The sequence below is a fragment of the Rhinopithecus roxellana genome, chromosome 12 (assembly GCF_007565055.1).
Source record: "Rhinopithecus roxellana isolate Shanxi Qingling chromosome 12, ASM756505v1, whole genome shotgun sequence".
Lineage (NCBI taxonomy): Eukaryota > Metazoa > Chordata > Mammalia > Primates > Cercopithecidae > Rhinopithecus > Rhinopithecus roxellana.
Window position 1 is genome coordinate 100,628,391 of NC_044560.1, and position 24,615 is coordinate 100,653,005.

Here is a 24,615-nt window from a genome sequence, read left to right on the forward strand (position 1 = left end):
AAAAAAAAAAAAATTAGCTGGGCGCCTGTAATCCCAGCTACTTGGGAGGCTGAGGCAGGAGGATCGCTTAAGCCCAAGGGGTGGAGGTTGCCAAGGTGATCCAAGGTTGTGCCACTGCACTCCAGCCTGGGTGATAGAGCCAGACTTCATCTCAAAAAAAAAAAAGAAAAGAAAAAAATCGTGTGTTCTTAGAACACATAAAAATAATTTGCCAGGCATTTTTTTCTCCTACAAATATTATTTTTACTAATAACAAAAGCCCAGATCACATTCTTCTGAAATCAAAGTTTCCATGATAAAAGCCTTGACATTCCAAGTTTTTGTCTTTTCAGTGTCAGCTAACACAGTTTGAATTTTTTTGTTTTTTTTTCCTATACTTGTATCATGGTTTAAGATCATACTAAATATTCATAGAAAATTAATGACTTATGCATCAAACATCTCTATTTAATCAGGCTTCTATTAGAAAGCAATCTCTTGCATTATATATAAAAATGAGAACAGAGATGCTAGAGAGCAGCCTATTAAACAAGGCAGAAAGTGATTTTGCTTGTCGTATAGCAGAAGTTCTATTAGGCAATGTCATAACTCCAAATAATACCAAATACCCCTAATACTTAAAATTTTCAAACTCAAAGAGCTGTTTACATTAATAGATCAACAGGGTGAGTATATTTATTGTAATTCAGCTTTTTCTTCTGCAAGATCTTATCACTACTTTCAGAGAGCATAAGACCTTCAGAATCAAGTACATATCTGATCCACATATAACTAAATACCCAAAGATAAGCCAAGTGGGTGGAAAGAGCAACAACGACAAAAACTTGTTTATCCTGCCAGGAATGGTGGTGCAAGCCTGTAGTCCCAGCAATTCAGGAGGCTAAGAAAGGAGGATCGCTTAGGCCCAGGAGTTTGAAGTTGCAATGAGCTACATTTGCACCACTGCACTCCAGCATGGGTGACAGATTGAGACCCTGTCTCAAAAGAAAAAAAAAAAAGAGAATAACCTTGTTTGTCCCACTGCCCTCAGTGAAACACATATCTGATAGGTTATTTCAACAATAGGTTCTGCTAAACCATTTTTTTAAAATTCATAAACCAAAACACAGAGGTTCCCTATCTCAGAAACAGTAGAATACCTTTAGGACTTTATTTTTAGATACACTTTCTTTCTTTGTCTTTTTTTTCTTGAGATGGAGTCTTGCTCTGTTGCCCAGGCTGGAGTGCAGTGGCACGATCTTGTTCATTGCAACCTCCACCTCCAGCATTCAAGCAAATCTCTTGCCTTAACCTCCTGAGTAGTTGGGACTACAGACGTGTGCCACCATGCCCAGCTAATTTTTGTATTTTTTAGTAGAGATTGGGTTTCGCTATGTTGGCCAGGCTGGTCTCAAACTCCTGGTCTCAGGTGATCCACCTGCCTCAGCTTCCCAAAGTGCTGGGATTACAGGCTTGAGTCACTGTGCTGGCCTAGGTATATTTTCCAACACAGGGTTATGAAATGTCCCAGCCTTCTCTTGCCAGAGAGAGATGAGACTCTGGGGAAGGTAAAAAGAGACTCCATATGCGGGAGGAAGGGCTTAAAAACATTCTATGTCATCTCCAAAGACACTCTGGGCAACCAGGCGCAAAAGAATTTGAAGTGGCCCCTATTCAGATTCACCCACACTGGGTGACGCAGGAGGTACTTGTTATTAGTAATTGTCAGCTAAGCATGGTGTTTCATACCTATACATCTCAGGGTTTTGGGAGGCTGAAATGGGAGGACTGCTTGAGCCCAGGAGTTTGAGACCAGCCTGGGCAACATAATGAAGGCTCCATTTCTACAAGAACTAAAAAATAAAAATATTTTAAAATTTGCAGGGTGTGATGGTGCACGCCTGTAGTCCCAGACAGGAGGCTGAGACAGGAGGATCTCTCAAATCCAAGAGTTTGAGGCTTCAGTGAGCTATGATTGTGCCACTGTACTCTAGCCTGGGCAACAGAGAGAGACCCAGTCTCTTAAAAAAAAAAAAAAAAAAAAAAAAAAAAAAAGGAAAGAAAAAAAGGTAATTGCAAAACATTTAATCAGCTTAAGACCTTGTGGGTCTTTTAAAAGCATGATCATAGACACAAACACAGATCCCACATTTGCCCTATCTGAGCTTCTGGAATCTCTTAGTCCTCCTGAGGAGTAGTGGGAGGTGGGGGGAGAGTGACTCTTAAATCTGGGTGTTCTGACAGCACCCCTTCTGCTATCTACCTCTGCTCGTGTGAAAAATGGCTAATTCCTTTCCCCTGGTCACCCCCCTTCTCACTTCTGGGGTAAAAAAGAATAAAAAAAAATCCTTGTCGGTTTTCAGCCAAAGTCTCTGGAATTTATTGCAAATTACCTTTAGAAAGTTACATGTGGCCTGGCGAGGTGACTCACGCCTGTAATCCCAGCACTTTGGGAGGCCGAGGTGGGCAGATCACCTGAGTTCAGAAGTTCAAGACCAGCCTGGCCAATGTGGTGAAACCCCATCTCTACTAAAAATACAAAAATTAGCCAGGCACGGTGGCAGTCACCTGTAATACCAGCTACTCGGGAGGCTGAGGCAGGAGATTTGCTTGAACCCAGGACACAGAAGTTGCAGTGAGCCCAGATCACGCCATTGCACTCCAGCCTGGGAAACAAGAGTGAAATTCTGTCTCAAAAAAGAAAATAAAAGAAAGTTAAATGCATCTGTTTTTAGAGCCTAACTTACCCAAGAATGGGACAGAGCTCTCTCTGGACCACAGGCGGGATTTGGCAGCACTGCTCAGGCACATGTCATCCTGAGATCAAGGACCAAGCATTTTCTTACTTGTTGATCAAAAGAATTAGAAGCCACTTAACGTTCTGTCATTTGCACCTGTGTGGCTAACTCAAGACTATAGATTTTATTTTGCAGTGAAATTATAGAAAAAAATAAAGAATATTGATTTTAGACTGAGCATGGTAGCTTATACCTGTAGTCCCAGTACTTTAGGAGGCCTAGGTGGGAGGACCGCTTGAGGCCAGGAGTTTGAGACCAGCCTGGGCAACATAGCCTGACTCTGTCTCTATGAAAAATTAGTTGAGTGTATGGGTGCACACCTTTAGTCCCAGCTACTTGGGAGGGTAAGATGGGAGGAGAGCTTGAGCCCAGGAATTCAAGGCTGTGGTTTGCTGATTGCACCACTGCACTCTAGCCTGGGCGACACAGCAAGATCCTGTCTCTAAAGAAAAATAAAAATAAATAAATTAACTGCCTTAAAAAACATTAGCCAGGTGCGGTGGCACACACCTGTAGTTCTAGCTACTCAGGAGGCTGAGGTAGGAGGATAGCTTGAGCCCAAGATTTGGAGGCTGCAGTGAGCCACAATCACACCGTTGCAGTCCAGCCTGGGTGACAGTGGGAGACCCTGTCTCAAAAAAGAAAAAGGGGGGGGGGAAGACTATCAACTTCAGAAGTAGATGCAATGTATATTTAAAAGTAATCTAAGTATCTGCGTAAAGATGCTATGTTTGACTCATTGGCAGGTATGAGTTCATTGCCCAGCGTTCTTTATTAAAAAAAACAGCTTTTATAGTACACGCTGTGGTTACGTCATTTTTCTTTCAGAGGATTATTACTTTTTAAAAGCTTCTTTAAAAGCTTCTTAAATTCCCAGTTAAAGCTGTTACATTCTAACCCAGTCTCAGAGCTGATTGGCTCAAAACCTCTGTGGGCCAGTAATGCCACATTACCCCGGAGGGGCGGGCAGCGCGGGGGTCAGGGAGCTGCCAAAGCCAGCCCTCCTACTGGCCAGCACGCACATTCCAAGGGATAAATAGGATTAAGTGCTCTAAAGAGGATTCCCAGCCCTCCTGCAAAGGAGGATCAAACACTCTGGTCTAGCTCTGGAACAAAAATAAGCCCCAGAGGAGAAAGTGCCTGTTTAAACACCAGGTGGCCCCACCCCAAGCCTCCGCTCTTCCTCTTACACCCATCTCTGGATGGCTGGGAAGAGCCCCTTTCCGCAGGCAAGTGTGCGCACTGGATCTAAGTCCGTGAGAGTGGGTTCAACCCACCCTTTTTGGTTTCCTAAATAGGGTCAGCCCCTGAGCAGCAGTGGGAGGTCATGACCTCAAATCTCTTCTAGCTGCTTTTGGGGACAAATGGATAAACTCTGTTAGGAAGCGCTGTAGCGCGTCTTAGAGAAAGCCCTTTGTATGAACTGCTCTCAGGACACTCTCCTAAATTTAGGTCCTGAAAGATTAAGGTAATAAAAACTGCTGACATTTGATTGCAATTTTTCTTGTCCAGGAAACAGACCAACCACATAGAACCAAAAAGCGCCCCTCTCCAAACTTCACCCCACCCCACCCACGTTTTCAAACTGCCCCGCGAGGAGAGGGGATGACACTGGCAGGGGTGGGCACCAAACATGGACTCCCTGTAAAGACGCCCCAACAGCACACGTGTTAACTCATTAACTCAGAGGGATCTGGGGTCACTGTGACGGTTTTCTACTAATAGGGAATAAAGCTCCTGTAGACGTTAGCGGTAATGCCCTGACGGCCGGCGCAAAGTTAACTCCTCCCGGGCCAGCAAGGGGAAACCGTGTCCTGCCCAGGCAGATGTGCACTGGAAACGCGCGTGTACCCATGCACACACGGGGTTTTAGGATCACTCCCCTTGCACAGGCCAGACCCCACACCCATCCCTAGTCTTTTCTCCAGGGAGGGAGCAGCGGCAGCAGGCGGCCATCCAATGTCCATCAGCTCAGCTTTGCCACGCACACGGCTAGGGCCACAGCCGCCAGCAGCACTGCGCCGAAAAGGATGGCGGCCAGGGCCTTCCTGGGGTCGCAACCCCCTCCGCGCTCCTCCACGGACACGACCGAGGAGGGGCCGGCGTTGACTGTGGACAGGAGCTCGGCGCCCGCCGCCTGCCGGGCTTGCACGGTCCAGCGGGGCACGTTGACCTTCATCTCCATGTTGTCGATCATCTCGCCCACCTGAAGAACCTCGCGCTCCAGCTCCCGCAGGTCCGCGACGTCGAAGTCGCCCTCCGCCTCGAGCCGCAGGCTGCGGGTGCTCAGCGCGCGCGCCGCCACACCAGAGGAGGCGCCGGCTACACCTGTGCGCACCAGCGGCCGCCGAGGCGCGTGCAGCGGGAAGGCGGCACCCAGCTCCAGCGCGCGTCGCATATCCGCTTCCAGCAGGTCCAGGCAGCCCGAGAAGGCCACCCACAGACGCTCGAACTCCACGCGCTCGTCGGCGGCCAGGCCCCGGTCGCGCAGCACGGCAGTCAGCCGGGCGCAGGTGGACACCGCCAGCTCCTGCGCCTTTTGGCGCGTCTTTTGCAGCTCCTGCCGCAGGTTCTGCGAGTCTGCCGAGCCGCCGACGGTCAGCACCAGGTGGTGGTAGCACGCAGTCGTCTTGTTGAACCCATCTAGCAACGCCTTGCACTCCTCCCTCGCCATTGCGGTGCGCTCCGGATGGGCCCTGCCGCCTCAGGGCGGCAGGACGCGGCTAGCCCCCGTTCCGGCCTCGGTCCGGGCCGCACGAACGCTCCTCATGGTCCGTGACTCGCTCGGCGCTGCCGCCAACGTCCACAGAGCCCGCCCGGGACCCTCGACGTGCTTCTCTGCGGACTGGGCGCGGAGAGGGAGCCCCGTTAGCGGTCCCCCGCTCCCTCGTCCATCCTCCCAGGCGCACTCAGAGTCACACGCCGTGTCTCTGCGCCGCCCTGGCCTCCACGGTGGCTCCCTGGGAAGCTGAGGGTGCGGTCCCCATCCTCCCTGGGTGCCAACCCCGGGGCGAGCAGGACGCAGAGCCTGCGCTCCGCCTTAGTCGCTGCCAAGGGGCGGCCGGGTAGGGTTTCCTAGGACCCGCCCACCCCGCCTGTCCCGGCCGAAGCTGCCACCCCCTGGATCAGCGGTAGGCGGGGCTCCGCGCGGGGAGGTCACGTGTGGGTCGCCCATTCCTCCCTCCCTTTCACCCCATCCGAGTTCTGGAATGTTAGCGCTCGAGAGTTAAAACACGTCCTATTTTACGGATGGGGAAACTGAGGCCCAGGTAAAAAGCAGGCCAGGCTCCCGCGGAGTTTTTACCAGTGAGGGGACTAGAACCCAACTATACTGACTCCCGGACCCTTTCGGCGACAGGACGTGGGGTGCCTCGCAAGACTGGGCACCTCCGTGCCCCAAAGCGAGCAGTGACTGGCAATCCGAGGGGCTGGGCGCTGCCGGGGTCCGGTGTCCCGGGCGCATCGCGCTCTGCGGGTCAGTGCTTCCGAGCGCGTACCCCACCTCTAGTGTCAGCCCCGGCTCCCAGCCCTGCCCCTCACGTTCTGGGCACGCGCAGTTGCTGGCGCGGGGCGGGGCCAGCTGGAGTAGGAAGCGTAGGGAGCCGCCTGAGCTCCGCCCCCGGCTGGGCTGGACTCAATGATTGCTCTGTGCACACGTCACTCTGGGAAACGACGGTTTCTCACTGGGTCAGCTGTGGCGCGGCTCCGCCCCTCGGCGGAGTAAGGGGTGGGCTATAGGGCCCGATCGCCGCGCTAGGGTGGTGGGCATCGAGGTCCCAGCAGCGGACGAGGGAGGTGCCGCCGCCGCCCAGGATGGGTGGGAATGAAGGGATGTAGCCTTTTAAGTAAGTGTCCTCGCGCTGGCCTCCTCCCGCGCCTCCCCTCCCGCGGGACGGCTGCGCCGCGGAGCGCGGCGGCCGGGCGGGGCCCGGAGAGTGAGGGGGGAGGGGCTCCCTGCTCTCCGCAGTCCGCTCCCGGGTCCGCCAGGTGGCCCAGCGCCGCCCTAGACCCCTCGTCCCCAGGTGGGTGCCCGGTCCGCAGCCGGCGCGCCCTGCCCACTCCGCCCCTTGGGTCTGGAGGAGAGGGAGCGGTCGATGTGGAGAATGCATCCTCCGAGCCCCGCTGCGTAGACACCGGCGGGTGGGGCCGGGGTCCCGAGTCTGGGGGTTCGGACCTGGCGGGGCGCGGGCAGTCGCCGCGCAGTTTCCCCGCGGCCTAGGGGCTGCTGGAGGGGAGGCAGCGGGTGGGGGTTCGAGCCGCGCGCCCGGCGGTTGTGATTTCCGGGGGTGGGGGTGAAGAGGGCGCGGAGCGGGGAATCCCTGGCTGCCGGCCTCTCGCGGGGCGGGGTCTCTGCGTCCCCACAGGTAAAGATTGTTAAAGGAAAACTCTTACGCCCCAAGAGATGTTCTGGATTCTGAGTCTGTTCCGTCTTTTGGTTGAAAATGGACTGCCCAGGAGTGCACGAGCCACTCGGTGCCCCCTTGGCTGCCCCTCGAGGTGCAGGGGACGTGGGCACTCGCGGTCCGTGCTGGGCGAGGGAGCAAGGGACAAGTCTTCGCTGAGGATTTAGAGCATGCAGGGAACGAGGGCTGCTGGCAGTGCTGGAGGGACTGTGAGGCTGCAGAGAGCTCGGATTTTACAAGTTGATGGGTTCCATGGAGAGAGGCCACTGTTTTAATTTAATAATGCACTCTTCCCACTGGCTGAAGAGTAGAGCAGTGGATTTTTTTTTTCTTTTCTTTCTTTTCTTTTTCTTTCTTTTTGAGACAGGGTCTGGCTCTGTTGACCAGTCTGGAGTGCAGTGATGCCATCATAGTTCATTTCAGCTTCAAACTCCTAGACTCAAGCAATCCTTTCACCTCATCCTCCTTTGTAAAGCTGGAAGTACAGGTACATGCCACTATGCACGACTAATTTTTAATTTTTGCTTATTTTTTTTGTAGAGATAGGATCTAGCTCGGTTGCCCAGGCTGGTCTTGAACTCCTGGTCTTAAGCCGTGGTCTTGTCTTGGCTTCCCAAGGTGTTGGGGTTACAGGCACTAGTCACCACGTTTTGCTGAGCAGTAGCTATTATCGTTTCGAGATTAGCCTGGCATGAGGTCTGGTGTTGAGGTGGACTGGGGGTCCGGTGCACTGAGCCCCGGGGCCTGCTGTCACTCAGGGAGCTATCCTTTAACTGGGTGAGCAGTAGGCTGGGTGTTTGCTGCCAGGGCTTGGGTACTCCTGGCCTTGACTATTGTGTGGAAGGGGGGGTTCTGAGCCACCCACATGCTACATGGGTTTGTTCCCAGGGGAATAGTAGTTTTCAGGACAAAATGGGTGGAAAGAGGGAAAACCCTCTTTCCCTTCAGGGGCGAGCTTTGGAGACAGCAGAGGGTGAGGAAGCTGCAAAGGTGGCCAGAAGCCAGACATGCCAGGTCCTGAGCACCTAGCAGAGAAGTTGAGGGCTCACCTGGTGGGGAGTAGGGGGAAGCCTTTGAGGAATCCTGCAGAGCTCGGTGTTGGAAAGATCAGTTTGTTTTGTTGCTGGTGGACAGGTGTGAGTGAAATCCAGGGGGCAGATCCAGGAGGCACAGCCCGTAGGCCTTGGAAGAAGGGGGTGCAGGATGAGAGCAGGAGCGGAGACTTCTCCTGACCAGCCATAGGGACAGGAATGCACCTGGGGCTCTGACGTTGGATAGACTTGCATTCCCAACTTACACCCAGACTTGCCTGGTGACCTGAAATAATCTTGGCCGGCAGCTTCCCTGGGAGGGCAGGCAGAGGTGTCTGCAGATGGCCTGGGGCTAGGGTCTCCATTGTGCCTCTTTGTGGCTGTTAAACTGTGTCTCCCTCACCAAAGCAGCTGCTGCATCTTTGTTAGTGATGTTTCTGTGTCCCGGTTAGGGTTTCTGTGGCATCTGTCCTGCTGGGGATCTTCCGGTCTGTCATTTGCCAGCACTAGGCTGTTGTCCAATGACTCCATCCTCTCATAGAGGAGCGGAGGAATGTGACCATGTCATGATAGGTACCAGTCCTAGAAAGGATTCAGTCCAGAAGGATCCAGACTCGATTTGTCCTGGGATTGATTCTCCATCTGAGGAACACTGAGAAGTGGCTCTAGAGCTCCTGCCTGTCTGCCCAAGATACTGGTGGAGGGTACATGGTGGTTCTCCCTGCGGTCCAGGAACAGGGTGATGCAGTGACATTCGGAGGGGCTGTTCTGCTCCTCCAAACTCTTCTGCTCCCTGCATGGTCCCGCCCTGGTTCCGGTCCTGGCTTCTCTCTAACCCTGCACATTCCAGCTGTCACTGTGTTGGGCTGGCACTGAGCATCCTGATTGTTTTGGGCTTTTTGCCTTTGTGCCTGCTTGGCTATGACCTGGGGCTAGCCCCTCACCTACCCTGGATATGGACAGTGGAGTTCCAGCTCTTGTGAGGGATGACCTCTCCCTGGGAGCTCGGTAATGCACCACTATCATTTTGTTCAAGTGGGTGAGCAGTTACTCCATGTCTGCAGGGAGCCAGGCGCAGGGCTGGGTGCTTTAATGAGAAGCTTTGAGAAGAATATGGACAGGATCTCTAAATGTTATAGGTCAGAAGGACACAAGTGACTGTAACAGCGTTTATTACATCACCACATTGTTTCCATTGGTATGAAAAATAGATGAATAGAAAGTTTTCGTTTTTCGCCTTTTCGTTCTGAATCATAAATTGGACCAACTGGAGAATACTGCTCATCTGTTGGGAAGCATTCCTGGTCAGAGTGTTTGGTTAGAGCCCTGGAAGGGCAGGAACAGCCATTGCAGGGAGATTTCAGCAGGGAGTGCATCTCTAAGGAGGCTGAATTCCCCGTGCTGAATTCTGCTGAGCTGGGTTGCACGCTGTCACCAGACGGTTCCTGACCACCCAGACTTATCTGGGCTCGCAGGACGGTTGAAGACCACAAAACCACGAGTGTGCACACTGCCGCCTGAAATACTAGTTTGAGGCCTCACATGGCTCTGCTGTTTGTAGAATAACTGCAGAAAACTCACATTTAGGGGTATTTGGTATCTCCAGCTAACTCAACTGGATTTTCTGTACATTTTCCCATCATTTGAGCCCAAGCAGGGATGGAATTTTTTTTAAAGAAGTTTTATAAGAAGATTCACTTATCTTTCTAGTTTTACAAGAAGAAGTCCATTTTCTTTGCATGTTATTTTAAATAGCAAAGTAATTCTTTTTTTTTTTTTTTTTTTTTTTTGAGACAGGGTCTCACTCTGCCGCCCAGGTTGGAGTGCAGTGGCCCAATCTCAGCTCGCTGCAACCTCCGCCTTCTGGGTTCAAGAAATTCTCGTGCCTCAGCCTCCCAAGTAGCTGGGATTATAGGCATGGGCCACCACACCCAACTGATTGTAGTTTTAGTAGAGACAGGGTTTCACCATGTTAGCCAGGCTGGTCTCAAACTCCTGACCTCAAGTGATCCACCCGCCTTGGCCTCCCAAAGAGCTGGGATTACAGGTGTGAGCCACTGTGCCCAGCCAGCAAACTAATTGTTGCAGATAAACTTGACAGGGTATAAAACTGTTCTTTTAAGCATTTACCCTATATAAGAATTCAGCTCTGGCATTAAGCACCAGATTGTATGAGGTTATTACCTTTTTTTTTTTTTTTTTTTGAGACAGAGTCTTGCCCTGTCGCCTAGGCTAGAGTGCAGTGGTGGTGCAATCATAACTCATTGCAGCCTTGACCTCTTGGGCTCAAGTGATCCTCCTGCCTCAGCCTCCCCTGGCTGGGTGTGTGCCACCATACCCAGCTAATTTTTTGATTTTGCTGTAGAGACAGGGTCTCACTTTGTTATGCAGGCTGGTTTTGAACCCCTGGGCTCAATCATCTGTCAGCCTCAGACTCCCAAAGTGCTGGGATTACAGGTGTGAGCCACTGCACCTGGCATATTACAGTTTTTTTTTTTTTTTTTTTGAAATGGAGTCTCACTCTGGAGTGCAATGGCATGATCTTGGCTCACTGCAACCTCCGCCTCCCAGCCTCAAGTGATTCTTCTGCCTCAGCCTCCCTAGTAGCTGGGATTATAGGCGCCCATGCCTGGCTAATTTTTGTATTTTTAGTAGAGACGGGGTTTCACCATGTTGGCCAGACTGGTCTTGAACTCCGTCTCAAGTGATCAGCCTACCACAGCTTTCCAAGGTGCTGGGATTACAGGTGATAGCCACTGCACTCGGCCCTTTTTTTAAATTTAAATTTGAAGTTTTTATTTTTTATTTTTTTTTTTATTTATTTTTTTTTTGAGATGGAGTCTTGCTCTGTCACCCGGGTTGGAGTGCAGTTGCCGGATCTCAGCTCACTGCAAGCTCCGCCTCCCGGGTTTACGCCATTCTCCTGCCTCAGCCTCCCGAGTAGCTGGGACTACAGGCACCCGCCACCTCGCCCGGCTAGTTTTTTTGTATTTTTAGTAGAGACGGGGTTTCACCGTGTTAGCCAGGATGGTCTGGATCTCCTGACCTCGTGATCTGCCCGTCTCGGCCTCCGAAAGTGCTGGGATTACAGGCTTGAGCCACCGTGCCCGGCCAAAGTTTTTATTTTTTATTGAGACAGAGTCTCCCTCTATTGCCCAGGCTGGAGTGCAGTGTCATGATCTCGGCTCTCTGCAAGCGCCACCTCCTGGGTTGAAGTGATTCTTATGCTTCAGCTTCCTGAGTAGCTGGGATTACAGGGGTTTGCCACCATGCCCGGCTAATTTTTGTATTTTTAGTAGAGCCAGGGTTTTGCCATGTTGGCCAGGCTGGTCTCAAACTCCTGACCTCAGGTGATCCGCCTGCCTCGGCCTCCCAAAGTGCTGGGATTATAGGCATGAGCTACTGCACCCTGCATGTTACATATTTTTAACACTAGGACAGAAAGGTTGAGAACAGTGTTGGACAGAGGTCCTTTTTTTCATATTTTTTTCATGTGACAGCAAGGATGAAAGGACAGAGCTCTTTGAATCCCTAGTCCTGGACAGAGGGTTCAGTCTTTAGTGACCAAGAGGTCTGAAGTCCAAGATAAAGCAGGTGACTTGGGGCTAGATAACAGCAGGGTCTGTCCACGCAGCAGTGCTTGTTAAGGACATGGTGTTTTGATGTGGCATTCAGTGGCCTTCCCTTCCCTTGCTGTTCTGCCCCTTTCTGACCTCTGCTTGGAGTCTTATTACTTTCCCATGCTCTACCTCATCCCCCTTCCCTGCTGTTTTCTTTCATTTTCCCTCCCTCCCTCCCTCCCTCCCTTCCTTCCTTCCTTCCTTCCCTTTTCTTTCTTTCCTTCCTTCCTTCCTTCTTTTTTTCTTTCTTTCTTTCTTTTTTTTTTTTGTGAAGGAGTCTTGGCTTGTCACCTAGGCTGGAGTGCAGTGGTGCCATCTCGGCTACTGCAACCTCCACTTCTTGGGTTTAAGCAATTCTTCTGCCTCGGCCTCCAAGTAGCTGGGACTGTGGGTGCCCATGACCACGCCCAGCTAATTGTTATATTTTTAGTAGAGATGGGGGGGTTTCACCATGTTGGCCAGGGTGGTCTTGAACTCCTGACCTCAGGTAATCCACCTGCCTTGGCCTCCCAAAGTGTTTGGATTATAGGTGTGAGCCCCCGTGCCCAACCACTGCTGTTTTCTTCTCTCTCTGGTCCTTACCTCCCAGCTCTGTTTTTAGTTCGTCCATGGAAGCCCGTCCTTATTGCCTCATCTTGGGGGTAGAAGTATTGGTGTTCCTCCAGCATCTTTTCTGAAGCAGAAAGAGCATCTTTTCCCAGCTTGAGTCTGACCATATCGCCTCCTGTTTCTCACATGGCTTTCATCCAGACCATCTTTTACTTTTGCAATGTGCCACGTAGAACCAACTATGTCAGGAACTAGAAAGAGTTTTGTTTTCTTGTGACTCTGTCCCAGCAAAATTGCATTATCTCACTGTGGTGGAAACTCATAAAAGGATTATCTGGGCTCCAGTAATAAGTGAATTTAACAATTCAAATAGCTGAGTTGTTGCAGAGGCACCCCTGGGGCCCAGGCAGGGATTATATACAACCATTTTTATGCTAGTCTCTTCTCCCTAGGAGGACTGACTGGGGGCTGACAGGCCTTTTTCATGCAGAACCCAGTGCACCTGCAGCCAAGACAATTCTGGCTGGACCTGGGGAATTAGGTGAGGGGCCTGTATAGCTGTCTGTTTTGTGGACTTTTCTATCTGGGGAAATAAAGTATGACTCTTGGGCTGGGCATGGTTGCTTATGCCTGTAATCCCAGTGCTGTGAGAGGCTGAGGCGGGAGGATTACTTGAGGCCAGGAGTTTGAGACCAGCCTGGGCCACATAGCGAGATGCCATCTCTACTAAATGAATGAATGAATGAATGAATGAATGAATGAATGAATGGCAGGCTCTTGTTTAGTCTTGAGTTGGCCAGCTGAATCTCAGTTTCTTCATCTGTGACACGGGCTAGTGATACCTACTTGCCTAGAGTTATTGTGAGCATTAAAATAGGATGAGGGCTGGGTGCGGTGGTTCACACTCATAATCCCAGCATTTTGGGGGAGCTGAGGCAGGAGGATCACTTGGGCAACATAGCGAGACCCCATCTGTACTGAAAATAAGAAAAATAGCTGGGCACAGTGGCTCATGCTTGTAATCTCAGCACCTTGGAGTCCGAGACAGGAGGATTGCTTAAGTAACATAGTGAGACCCCATCTCTACCAAGAATAAAAAAAATTAGCTGAGCCTGGTAGTTCATGCCTGTAGTCCCAGCTACTTGGAAGGCTGAGGCAGGAGGATCACTTCAGTCTGGGAGGTCAAGGCTGTAGTGAGCTGTGATTGTACCAGTGTACTCCAGCGTGAGTGATAGAACAAGACCCTGTCTCAAAAAAAAAAAAAAAGATGAGGACTGGGCACAGTGACTCATGCCTTGTAATCCCAGCACATTGGGAGGCCAGGGCAGGAGGATCACTTGAGGTCAGAAGTTTGAGACCAGCCTGGGCAACATAGCGAGACCCTGTTTCTACCAAAAATAAAACAAAACAAAACAAAAAATTTAGGCTAGGCCAGGTGGCTCATGCCTGTAACTGTGGCACTTTAGGAGGCTAAGGTGGGAGGATTGCTTGAGGCCAGGAGTTTGAGGATGCAGTGAGCTATGATTGTGTCACTGCACTCCAGCCTGGTCAGTAGAGTGAGACTCCCAACTCATAAATAAATAAAGGTAAGTGAGTAAAGATGAGGATTTATAGAGGTTATCACAGTGCCTGGTACAAGGACTCTCCCAAATGGTGGCTATTTTTACCATTAGTCCCAAGGAATAGAATTCATCATGGAGTTATGTATGCATAGTGTTTTCCCAAGGAGGCATTCTGGATCCCTGTTACATAGTGAGAGAGTAGCTCCTGGTTCATATTTCATTCATCTAATTGTATCAAGGATAAATTTACTTTACACTTTTTTAATAGCTACTGATTTTCTCATTTTAATGAAGAGAGAAGGCCCCAGGCTCAAGCTTAGCATCTAATGAGGTTTTTTTTTTTTTAATCTTTTGAGACGGAGTTTCACCCTTGTTGCCCAGGCTGGAGTGCAATGGCATGATCTCAGCTAACTGCAACCTCCACCTCCTGGATTCAAGTGATTTTCTTACTTCAGCCTCCTGAGTAGCTGAGATTATAAGCGTGCACCACCATGTCCCGGCTAATTTTTTGTATTTTTAATAGAGATCGGGTTTCACCATGTTGGCCAGGCTGGATCCACCCACCTCGACCTCCCAAAGTACTGGGATTATCAGGTTTTAAATAACATTAATTACCTTTATAATTTTTAACTTTAAGATGATCTTCTCTTCATTGGAAGTGATACCGTTTTTCTATTTAAAGTAGTAATAAGATTTTTTAAAAAATAAATTTTAGGCCAAGGATGGTGGCATATGCCTGTTGAGTCAGGAGTTCAAGACCACCCTGGGCAACACAGCAAGACTCCATTTCTACAAAAGTAAACAAAAATAAAACAAAAAGTAAAATACATTTTTATAAAGACAGTAAGTTGATGAAGGAAAATGTCAAACATTAGCAAGAGAGCCATTATATGTAATTGTTGGGCAAAATTGTGCTCACATTGTGGGCAGATTGTTCACTGCCCAGCAGCAGGGGCTGTGCAGCGTGTGGTCTAGGACCTGCTCACTAGCCTAGCGCCCTTGTACAGGGCTGCATCCCCTGGGAAGTCGGGTGCTTGTTTCTAATTCTCACAAAAGTCCCATGTGAGCTTTGCAGTAACTGTTGCTACATTGATAGGCAGTACTGCGTGTCACAGATAGTGAAGGTGGCTTGTAAATGATCCTCATAAGAATCCTGCAGACAGTTATTAGCATTCTGTATGGCGCAGGCCCAGATGGAGGCTCAGAGAGGTGGGATGATGTGGTTAGAAATCTGATCTCCTGGCCAGGCGTGGTGGCCCATGCCTGTAATCCCAGCACTTTGGGAGGCCAAGGCAGGTGGATCACTTGAGGTCAGGAGTTTGAGACCAGCCTGGCCATCATGGTGAAACCCCATCTCCACTAAAAATACAAAAATTAGCCAGGAGTGGTAGCACACAACTGTAATCCCAGCTACTGAGGGAGGCTGAGGCAGGAGAATTGCTTGATCCCAGGGGCGGAGGTGGCAGTGAGCCGAGATTATGCCACTGCACTCCAGCCTGGGCAACTGAGACTCTGTCTCAAAAAAAAAAAAAAAAAAGAAATCTGATCTCCTTTTCTGTGCCCATTTTGTAGGCATCCTCTCTGAGAGCTCATTGGTTCAGAGGAGCAGACCAGGGACGATGAGGAACAGCTGTAGAATGTTTCATGAAACACGCAAAGCACTGGTTCACATTAGTTAGCTGCATGGAGCAGTCTGCAGACAGCAACATCCTTCAAACAGCTTATTTCCTGAAGGGGTGGCCTGCCCCTCCACACCTGTGGGCGTTTCTCATTAGGTGAAACGAGAGACTTGAGAAAAGCAATGAGACACAGAGACAAAGTATAGAGAAAGAAAAAGTGGGCCCAGGGGACCGGCGCTCAGCATACAGAGGACCCACGCCGGCACCGGTCTCTGAGTTCCCTTAGTATTTATTGATAATTATCTTTACCATATTAAAGATAAGGGAGTGGCAGGACAATAGGATCATTGTAGGGAGAAAATTAGCAGTAAGACATATGGATAAAGATCTCTGTGACATGAATAAGTTCAAAAGAAAATGCTGTGCCTTGATATGCATATGCAAACATCTCCATAAACCTTTTAGCAGCATTGTTTCAGCAAGTCCCACCTTTTGCCGGAAGGCAGTTTTCTCCTATCTCAGTAAACAGAGCATACAATCGGGTCTCACACTGAGATGTTCCATTGCCCAGGGACGGGCAGGAGACAGATGCTTTTCTCTATCCCAACTGTCAACATCTGCCAAAAGGCCTTCTTTCCTCTTGTTCTAGTCCTCCTCAGCACAGACCCTTCACGGGTGTCGGGCTGCGGGACGATCAGGTCCTTCTCTTCCCACGAGGCCCTATTTCAGACTATCACATGGGGAGAAACCTTTGACAATACCTAGCTTTCCTAGGCAGAGGTCCCTGCGACCTTTGGCAGTGTGCGTGTCCCTGAATACTTGAGATTAACAGAACGGTGATGACTTTTAACCAGCAAGCTGCCTTCAGGCACTTGTTTAACAAAGTACATCCTGCACAGCCCAAAATCCATTAAGCCTTGAGTCACCAACAGCACATGTCTCTTGCAAGGACAAGGTTGGGGGTAGGGTCACAGATTAACAGCATCTCAAATACAGAACAAAATAGAGTCTCTTATGTCTACTTCTTTCTGTATAGACACAGTAACAGGCTGATCTCTCTTTCTTTTCCCCACAATTTCCTAAAGTGAGTTGAGCACTGACCTGTAATCTTCTTTTGGCGCTTCACAGACCTTTCAGTCATGAATCATGGAAGGGTCTACTCTGGCTTCAGAAGTCCTAGTTCTGATGGTAGTGGTAGGTGTGTTCCATAGTGATTCTTATTTTATCTGTATAGCGTGACTCTGATGTAAGTCCATTTGGCTTTTGCTTTTAGAACCTTACCTATAATAAGCAATCTAATTTTAGCAACCCCTTTCACAACAGCAGCAAAGTCTATACAGAATGTATAAATAGTCTAATAAAAGTCATACATGATCCTTATGGAAAAGTTGGAGGACATTGAAGAAATTCATAGAAAGATATGCCATATACGTGGATGATAAAATTCATAATTATAGGGCTGAGTGTGGTGGCTCACGCCTGTAATCCTAACACTTTGGGAGGCCAAGGTAGGAAGATCACTTGAAGCCAGGAGTTCAAGACCAGCCTGGCCAACATGGTGAAACCCCGTCTCTACCAAAAAAACACACAGAAAAAGTTAGCTAGTGTTGTGGCATGCATCTGTAGTCTGAGCTAATTGGGAGGCCAAGGCATGAGAATTGCTTGAACCTGGGAAGCAGAGGTTGCAGTGAGCCAAGATCGTGCCACTGCACTCCAACCTGGGCAACAGAGCAAGACTCTGTCTCAAAAAAAAAAAAAAAAAAAAAAAAAGGCAGGCTGGGCACAGTGGCTCACGCCTGTAATCCCAACACTTTGGGAGGCTGAGGTAGGAAGATCACTTGAAGCCAGGAGTTCAAGAACAGCCTGGCCAACGTGGTGAAACTGCGTCTCTACTAAAAATACAAAAATTAGGTTGGGCGTGGTGGCACGCCTGTGATCCAAGCACTTTGGGAGGCTGAGGCAGGCGGATCACGAGGTCAGGAGATTGAGACCATTCTGGCTAACATGGTGAAACTCCGTCTCTACTAAAAAGACAAAAAATTAGCCAGGCATGTTGGCGGGAGTCTGTCGTCCCAGCTACTTGGGAGGCTGAGGCAGGAGAATGGCATGAACCCGGGAGGCGGAGCTTGTAGTGAGCTGAGGTCATGCCACTGCACTCCAGCCTGGGCGACAGAGTAAGACTCCCTCTCAAAACAATAACAGCAACAACAAAAAATTAGCCAGATGTAGTGGTGGGTGCCTATAATCCCACCACTGAGGCAGGAGAATTGCTTGAATCCGGGAGGCAAAGGTTGCAGTGAGCTGCAACGCCACTGCACTTTAGTGTGGGTGAGAGAGAGAGACTATGTATCAAAAAGAAAAAAAAATTTGTAATTATTAAGATATTCACTCTCCAGTCCATGAATTTAGTATGGGTCTCTACTAATTTGAATTTAGTATGTGGTCTCTACCTGCCTTGTCCAGTATATAGCTGCTAGTGGCTATTGAGCACATGAAATGTGGCTAGTATGAACTGAGAAGTGCTGTAAATGTAAAATGCACACGAGCTTTTAAAGACTTGGGAATAAAAAGAATGTAAAATATATCATTAATAATAGTTTTTTTTTTTCTTTCTTTCTTTCTTTCTTTCTTTCTTTTTTTTTTTTTTTTTTGAGACAGAGTCTCACTCTGTCGCCCAGGCTGGTGTGCAGTGGTGTGATCTCAGCTCGCTGGAGTCTCTGCTTCCTGGGCTCAAGCGATTCTCCTGCCTCAGCCTCTCAAGTAGCCTGGCTAATTTTTGTATTTTGTAAAGATGGGGTTTCACCATGTTGCCCAGGCTGGTCTCGAAGTCGTGGACTCAAGCAGTCCACCTGCTTTGACCTTCCAGAGTGCTGGGATTACAGGCATGAGCCGCTGTGCCCGGCCATCATTAATAACTTTTTATTATTGTTATTATTTGGGGATGTAGTCTTGCTCTGTTGCCCAGGCTGGAGTGCAATGGCACAATCTCGGCTCACTGCAACCGCTGCCTCCTGGGTTCAAGCAATTCTCCTGCCTCAGTTTCCCAAGTAGCTGGGATTACAGGCAGCCGTCATCATACCCGGCTAATTTTTGTATATTAGTAGAGATGCGGTTTCACAATGTTGGCCAGGCTGGTCTTGAACTCCTGACCTCAGGTGATCTGCCCACCTCAGCCTCACCTAATCCCAGAGTAGTGGGATTACAGGCGTGAGCTACTGTGCCCAGCCAATAACTTTTAAATAATGATGAAGTCAAGTGCAGTGACATATATCTGTGGTCCCAGCTACTTGGGAGGCTGAAATGGGAGGATTGCTTGAGGCTGGGAGTTTAGGGCTGTGGTGAGCCGAGATCATGCCTGTGATCTCGGCCTGTGAATAGCCACTGCACTATAGTCTGGGCAAAATAGCAAGACTCCGTCTCTAAAAAACAAAATAAATAATGGTCACATGTTGAAAATATCGTATTTTGGATATATTAAGATAAAATATGTTATTAAAATTAATTGTATCCTGTTTCTTTTTTAATGTGCTAATAGAAAATTTAAAATGACATTGTGTATTTCTGTGTAATATATACATAATTGTATTTCTTACATGTGACAGTGAGACCCTTGAAACAGAATAGAGCCTGGAAACAGGCTAAACATACGTGGGATCTTGGAATGTGACAACGGTAGCATTATCAACCAGTGCGAAATGGATAGAATATTCAAAAAATGATGATGGGACCATTGGCTTTCTATATGGAGAAATACAGTTAGACACTCGATTTATAGCAGGTACAAAAATCCAGATAGACTGAAGACCTAAAAATAGAAAACTGTAATATTTTTAGAAATCATAAGGACTACCTTTATGGCTTTGAAATTGGAAAGGACGTGGTTTCAGGTAGCCTTTGCTATGTAACAAACCAACCCAAAATGTAGTGACTTCAAACTGCCATAATTTATTACTTCCTACGTTGTGTGAGTTGGGGGGATGGTTCCTCTGCTGGTGTCGGCTGGGCTCCCTCAAGGGGCTGTATTCTGCTGGCAGGTTGGCTGTGCTTACTGGGCCACCTTGGCCTCCCTCTTCCCCCATGGTCTTTCATCACGTGGGCTTCTTCACAGCATTGGGATCTTGGGGTACCAAGAGAATGAGAATCTGCAAGGCCTTATATAAGTGTATATGTATATATATACTTTTATTTTTCTTATTTCTTAAATGTACTAAGAGTTTTTTTTTGTTTTGAGACAGAGTCTCGCTCTGTCACCCAGGCTGGAGTGAAGTAGTGCGATCTTGGCTCACTGCAACCTCTGCCTCCTGGGTTCAAGCGATTTTCCTGTCTCAGCCTCCTGAGTAGCTGGGACTACAGGTGCATGCCATCATGCCTGGCTAATTTTTGTATTTTAGTAGGGGGTTTCACCATGTTGTCCAGGCTGGTCTCAAACTCCTGACCTCAAGTGATCCACCCGCCTAGGCCTCCCAAAGTGTTGAGCATGAGCCACCATACCTGGGCTTTTTTTTGTTTTTTAAAGAGATGGGGTCTCACTCTGTTGCCTAGGCTGGAGTGCAGTGTTTCAATCATAGTTCATTGCAGCCTCAAACTCCTGGGCTCAAGCGATCCTCCCTTCTCAGCCTCCTGAGTAGTTGGGACTACAGGCACGTGCCAGCAAGCCTGGAAAATTTTTTTTGTTTGTTTGTTTGTTTTTTTTGAGATGGAATCTCGCTCTGTCACCCAGGCTGGAGTGCGGTGGCACTATCTCAGCTCACTACAAGCTCCGCCTCCCGGGTTCACGCCATTCTCCTGCCTCAGCCTCCTGAGTAGCTGGGACTACAGGCACCCGCCACCGCGCCTGGCTAATATTTTTTGTATTTTTAGTAGAGACGGGGTTTCACCATGGTCTGAATCTCCTGACCTCGTGATCTGCCCACCTCGACCTCCCAAAGTACTGGGGTTACAGTTGCGAGCCACCGCGCCCGGCCCATAATTTTTGTATTTTATCATTTGTAGAGACAGGGTCTTGCTATTTTGCCCAGGCTGGTCTCTAACTCCTGGTCTGAAGTGATCCTCCCCCCTTGGCCTCCCAAAGTGCTGGGATTACAGGAGTGAGCCATTGTGCCTGGCCCCTGTAAGACCTCTTGAAGCTGACATTCATAAACTGTATAGCATCGATTCTCCCTGTTGTTTGAAGCAAGTCACAGGGCTGGCTCTGATTCAGGGGCTGTGGAAATGAGTCTGCTTCCTTTTTTTTTCTTTTTTTTGAGACTGAGTCTCTCTCTTTTGCCCAAGGTGGAGTGCAGTGCCAGGATCTCGGGTCACTGCAACCTCTGCCTCCTGAGTTCAAGCAATTCTTCTGCCTCAGCCTCCCAGGTAGCTGGGATAACAGGCACACGCCACCACTCCCCGGTAATTTTTGTATTTTTGTAGAGATGTGATTTCGCCATGTTGGTTGGACTGATCTCGAACTCATGATCTCAAGTGATTCGCCTGCCTCGGCCTTCCAAAGTGCTGGGATTATAGGCGTGAGCCACCGTGCCTGGCCTACTCTATCTTCTGTTGGGGGAATAGTGAAGTCACTTTGCAAAAAGACCTGCCAGAGGATAGACATGCCAATTACAGACTTCCTAAGTCTCTAAAAGCACTGACCTTAAAGGCAAAGAGTGGCAAATCCAACTATTGTTGACCCTTGAACAATACGGGTTTGAACTGTGTGGGCCCACTTACATGTGTTTTTTTCAACCAAATTCGGGTTGAAAATACCATATTCACAGGTTGCAAATTTCTCTATATGGAGGGCTGACACAGACATGTGAGTTCCACAGGGCCGACCATGAGATTTGAGTATGAATGGACTTGGGTATACAAGGGGGTCCTGGAACCAATCCCCCAAGTATACTGAGGGATGACTTCCCATTCACATCAAAATTTCTGTCCAGACACAGTGACTCACACCTGTAATCCCAGCGTTTTGGGAGGCTGAGGTGGGAGGATTACATAAGGCCAAGAGTTCAAGTTCAGCTTGGGCAACACAGCAAAATCTCATCTCTACAAAAAATGAAAAATAAAAAAAAAGCTGGGTGTGGTGGTGCATGCCTGTAGTCCCAGCTGCTCTGGAGGCTGAGGTGGGAGGTGGGAGATCACTTGAGCCCAGGAGTTCAAGGTTATGGTGAGCTGTGATCATGCCACTGGACTCCAGCTCTAGCCTGGGCGACAGTGTGAAACCCTGTCTCAAAATAACTAAATAACATCCAAACTTCTATTTCTGAACACATCCATTTGACAAAATGAAAAAGCAAGTTACAGACTGGGAGATGATGTGAGTATATGTGTGTGTGCATATATATATATTCTTTTTTACACAGCGTCTTGCTCCATCACGCAGGGTGGAGTGCAATGGCGTGATCATGGCTCCTAGTGGCCTTAACCTCCTGGGCTGAAGTGATTCTCCTGCCCCAGCCTCCTGAGTAGCTGGGACTATAGGCACACACCACCACGCATGGCTAATTTTTAAAACTTTTTTTTGTAGAGATGGGGGTCTCGCTATGTTGCCCAGGCTAGTCTTGAACTCTTGACCTCAAGCGATCCTCCTACCTCATCCTTCCCAAGTGCTGTGATTATAGCCAACCTGGAAGATGGTATTTAAAACTTACCCTAGTATACAGATGTGTAAAGAACTATAAATCCTAAGAAAAAGGCCAACAACCCAGTGGGAAAGTGAGCAAAAGACATAAGGCAGTTTACATAACATAAAGAAATTTAGTTCATTTAGTTAATGAATCAGTGAAAATTAAAAACAGTGGGATATGACTTTATACTCACTGTCTCAGCCAATGCAGGCTGCTGTAACAAAACACTGTAGACTGGATGACTTGAAAATGACAGAAATGTGTTTCTCACAGTTCTGGAGGCTGGAAGTACAAGGTAAAGGTCCTGCAGGTTGGGTGTCTGGGGAGGGCCTGCTTCATAGACAGCTGTCTGTTCTCTGTAACCTCACGTGGCCAGGAGGAGCAAAGGAGCTCTCCCAGGCCTCTTTCATTTTCTTTTTTTTGAGACAGAGTCTCGCTCTGTCGTCCAGACTGGAATGCAGTGGCATGATCTCGGCTCACTGCAACCTCTGCGTCCTGGGTTCAAGCGATTCTCCTGCCTCAGCCTCCCAAGTGGCTGGGACTAACAGGCACATGCCACCACACCTAGATAATTGTTTATTTTTGTAGAGATGAGGGTTTTCTATATTGCCCAGACTGGTCTTGAACTCCTGGGCTCACGGGATCCTCTTGCCTCAGGCTCCCAAAGTGGTAGAATGACAGGCATGAACCATCACACCTGCCTTCTACTTTATTTCTTAAAAGAAAATCTGAGGCAAACATGGCAAAATGTCATGATTCCTTCATTCTAGTGCTAGGTTTGCATTATTACTCAGTACTTTTCCGTGTGATAAAATATTTCATTAAAAATACATGAGTATCTTGAGAGTGTCATAATTTTGGTCCTGTAGGATGTTCTAAAAATAGCCATTTATACTTTAGCCAAGACTTGGAGTTTAACAAGATTTTCTGAACATAATTTACACATCAGCCAACAAATAGGTCATCTTGGAATTGGTGGGATATATTTGAGATTTCCAGGTGGAGTCAGTCATGAATTCTTTTTTATTTGGAGGATGCTCTTTAGAAATTGCCAGATGCAGGTCGGGTGTGATGGCTCATGCCTGTAATCCCAGCACTTTGGGAGGCCAAGTGGGCAGATCACCTGAGGTCAGGAGTTCAAGACCAGCCTGGCCAACATGGCAAAACCCTGTCTTTACTAAAAATACAAAAATTAGCGGGCGTGATGGCGGGCGCCTGTAGTCCCTGCTGCTCCCGAGGCTGAGCCAGGAGAATTGTTTGAGCCCGGGAGGCAGAGGTTGTAGTGAGCTGAGATTGCACTGCTGCACTCCAGACTGGGTGACAGAGTGAGACTCCATCTCAAAAAAAAGAGAAAATGCCACATGCAGACTTTCATGTGTTACATAAATTCGAAAATGGCCATTCACTGCTTTTCCCTCCCTTGTTGCAGGAGATTTGCTCAGACCCATCTGAAGTCCATATGGCTCTGTATGATGAAGACCTCCTGAAAAATCCTTTCTATCTGGCTCTGCAAAAGTGGCGCCCGGACTTGTGCAGCAAAGTGGCCCAAATCCATGGCATCGTAAGTGCGCTGAGCCTCAGGGTTGCCCTGAGGCATGAATGGTTCCAGACATGTGGTAGACTAAGACTCAGTTTGGAGGGAGTTCGTTATAAACCCAGCTTAACAAGCTCCCAGCAGTGTGCTTGGTCTCTAAGTGAGCAGTGAGGGGCCCCCATGAGCCGCTCCCTCCAGGAAGCCTCCTGGGATTGCATTCCAGTCTGTAATACTTTCTCTGAACTCCCGGCCCCTGCCTGTGGCTAACTGTACCCTTTCGTAGAGCACCACCAGTGACACTTGGTCTCATGCTGTGGTGGTCTCTTGTTTCTCTCTTGCCTATGGGGGCTTCTCCAGGGCTAAAATGAGTTGCTCCCTGGGGCCTCACGAGTCCTGGTCTGTCTGGGAAGTGGGTGCTCACCCTCATAGAATAAGGGACCAAGTAAATGCATTCATAGACTGCTTAGAAAGGCTTTTCCGAAAGGAAAGCACCATGATGAAAGAACTTCTCTGGTAGAGGCCACAACCTCAGAAGCCTTCAGGGGCAGCCAGGTGACAGAAATGAGAAGCAGGCAGGAGACGCTGTCACCTGTCACGGTGGGGGCATCTGCCTGGACAGAGGGCAGGCCCCGTGTTGTGGATCTTTCCGGTTCTCAGGTCAGTGAACTTAGTGGGCATCCTACTTAGACAGCACTAGGGGACACAGTGTCCCGGGTGCATTTGTGTCGTCTGTGGCCTCTGCTTGAGGAGTCTTGTGTCTTCTTTTTGTCTGTTGTCTCCTACTCTCTCAAATGGGCATATCCACTTCTCTTATCCCGTGGGGCGACTTTACTCAGGTATGTGAGGTGTCTGAGGGTTTGAGCTGAAGGAGAAGTCAGGTTAGCTGAGTGTGTCTTCAGGTTCTCAGTGGCC

The 24,615-nt window shown here is 48.9% G+C and overlaps 2 protein-coding genes across 4 annotated transcripts in view; one reads left to right on the forward strand and one right to left on the reverse strand.

Annotated features, from left to right (window-relative positions):
• Positions 1 to 3,524: 3,524 nt before the first annotated feature.
• On the reverse strand, positions 3,525 to 5,867 carry RGS9BP (regulator of G protein signaling 9 binding protein). Its single transcript, XM_010367011.2, has one exon. It carries the CDS (start codon positions 5,449 to 5,451, stop codon positions 4,744 to 4,746), a length of 708 nt encoding a protein of 235 aa, XP_010365313.1. The 5' UTR covers positions 5,452 to 5,867; the 3' UTR covers positions 3,525 to 4,743.
• A 623-nt stretch (positions 5,868 to 6,490) lies between these two features.
• The window catches only part of ANKRD27 (ankyrin repeat domain 27), an 80,418-nt gene continuing 62,293 nt past the window's right edge, over positions 6,491 to 24,615 (forward strand). For 2 of the 3 annotated variants that reach the window (XM_010367012.2, XM_030941936.1), the window contains exons 1-2: positions 6,491 to 6,622; positions 23,599 to 23,730. In XM_010367012.2, coding sequence (XP_010365314.2) covers positions 23,629 to 23,730 — 102 coding nt within the window. In that variant the 5' untranslated portion in view covers positions 6,491 to 6,622; positions 23,599 to 23,628. The remainder of the gene's footprint in view (positions 6,623 to 23,598; positions 23,731 to 24,615) is intronic. The other variant, XM_030941937.1, reaches the window with a different exon arrangement.

Bases quoted from the DNA above. Each gene is read 5' to 3' on its own strand.
- RGS9BP (XM_010367011.2), bottom strand. From the start codon at position 5,451: ATGGCGAGGGAGGAGTGCAAGGCGTTGCTAGATGGGTTCAACAAGACG.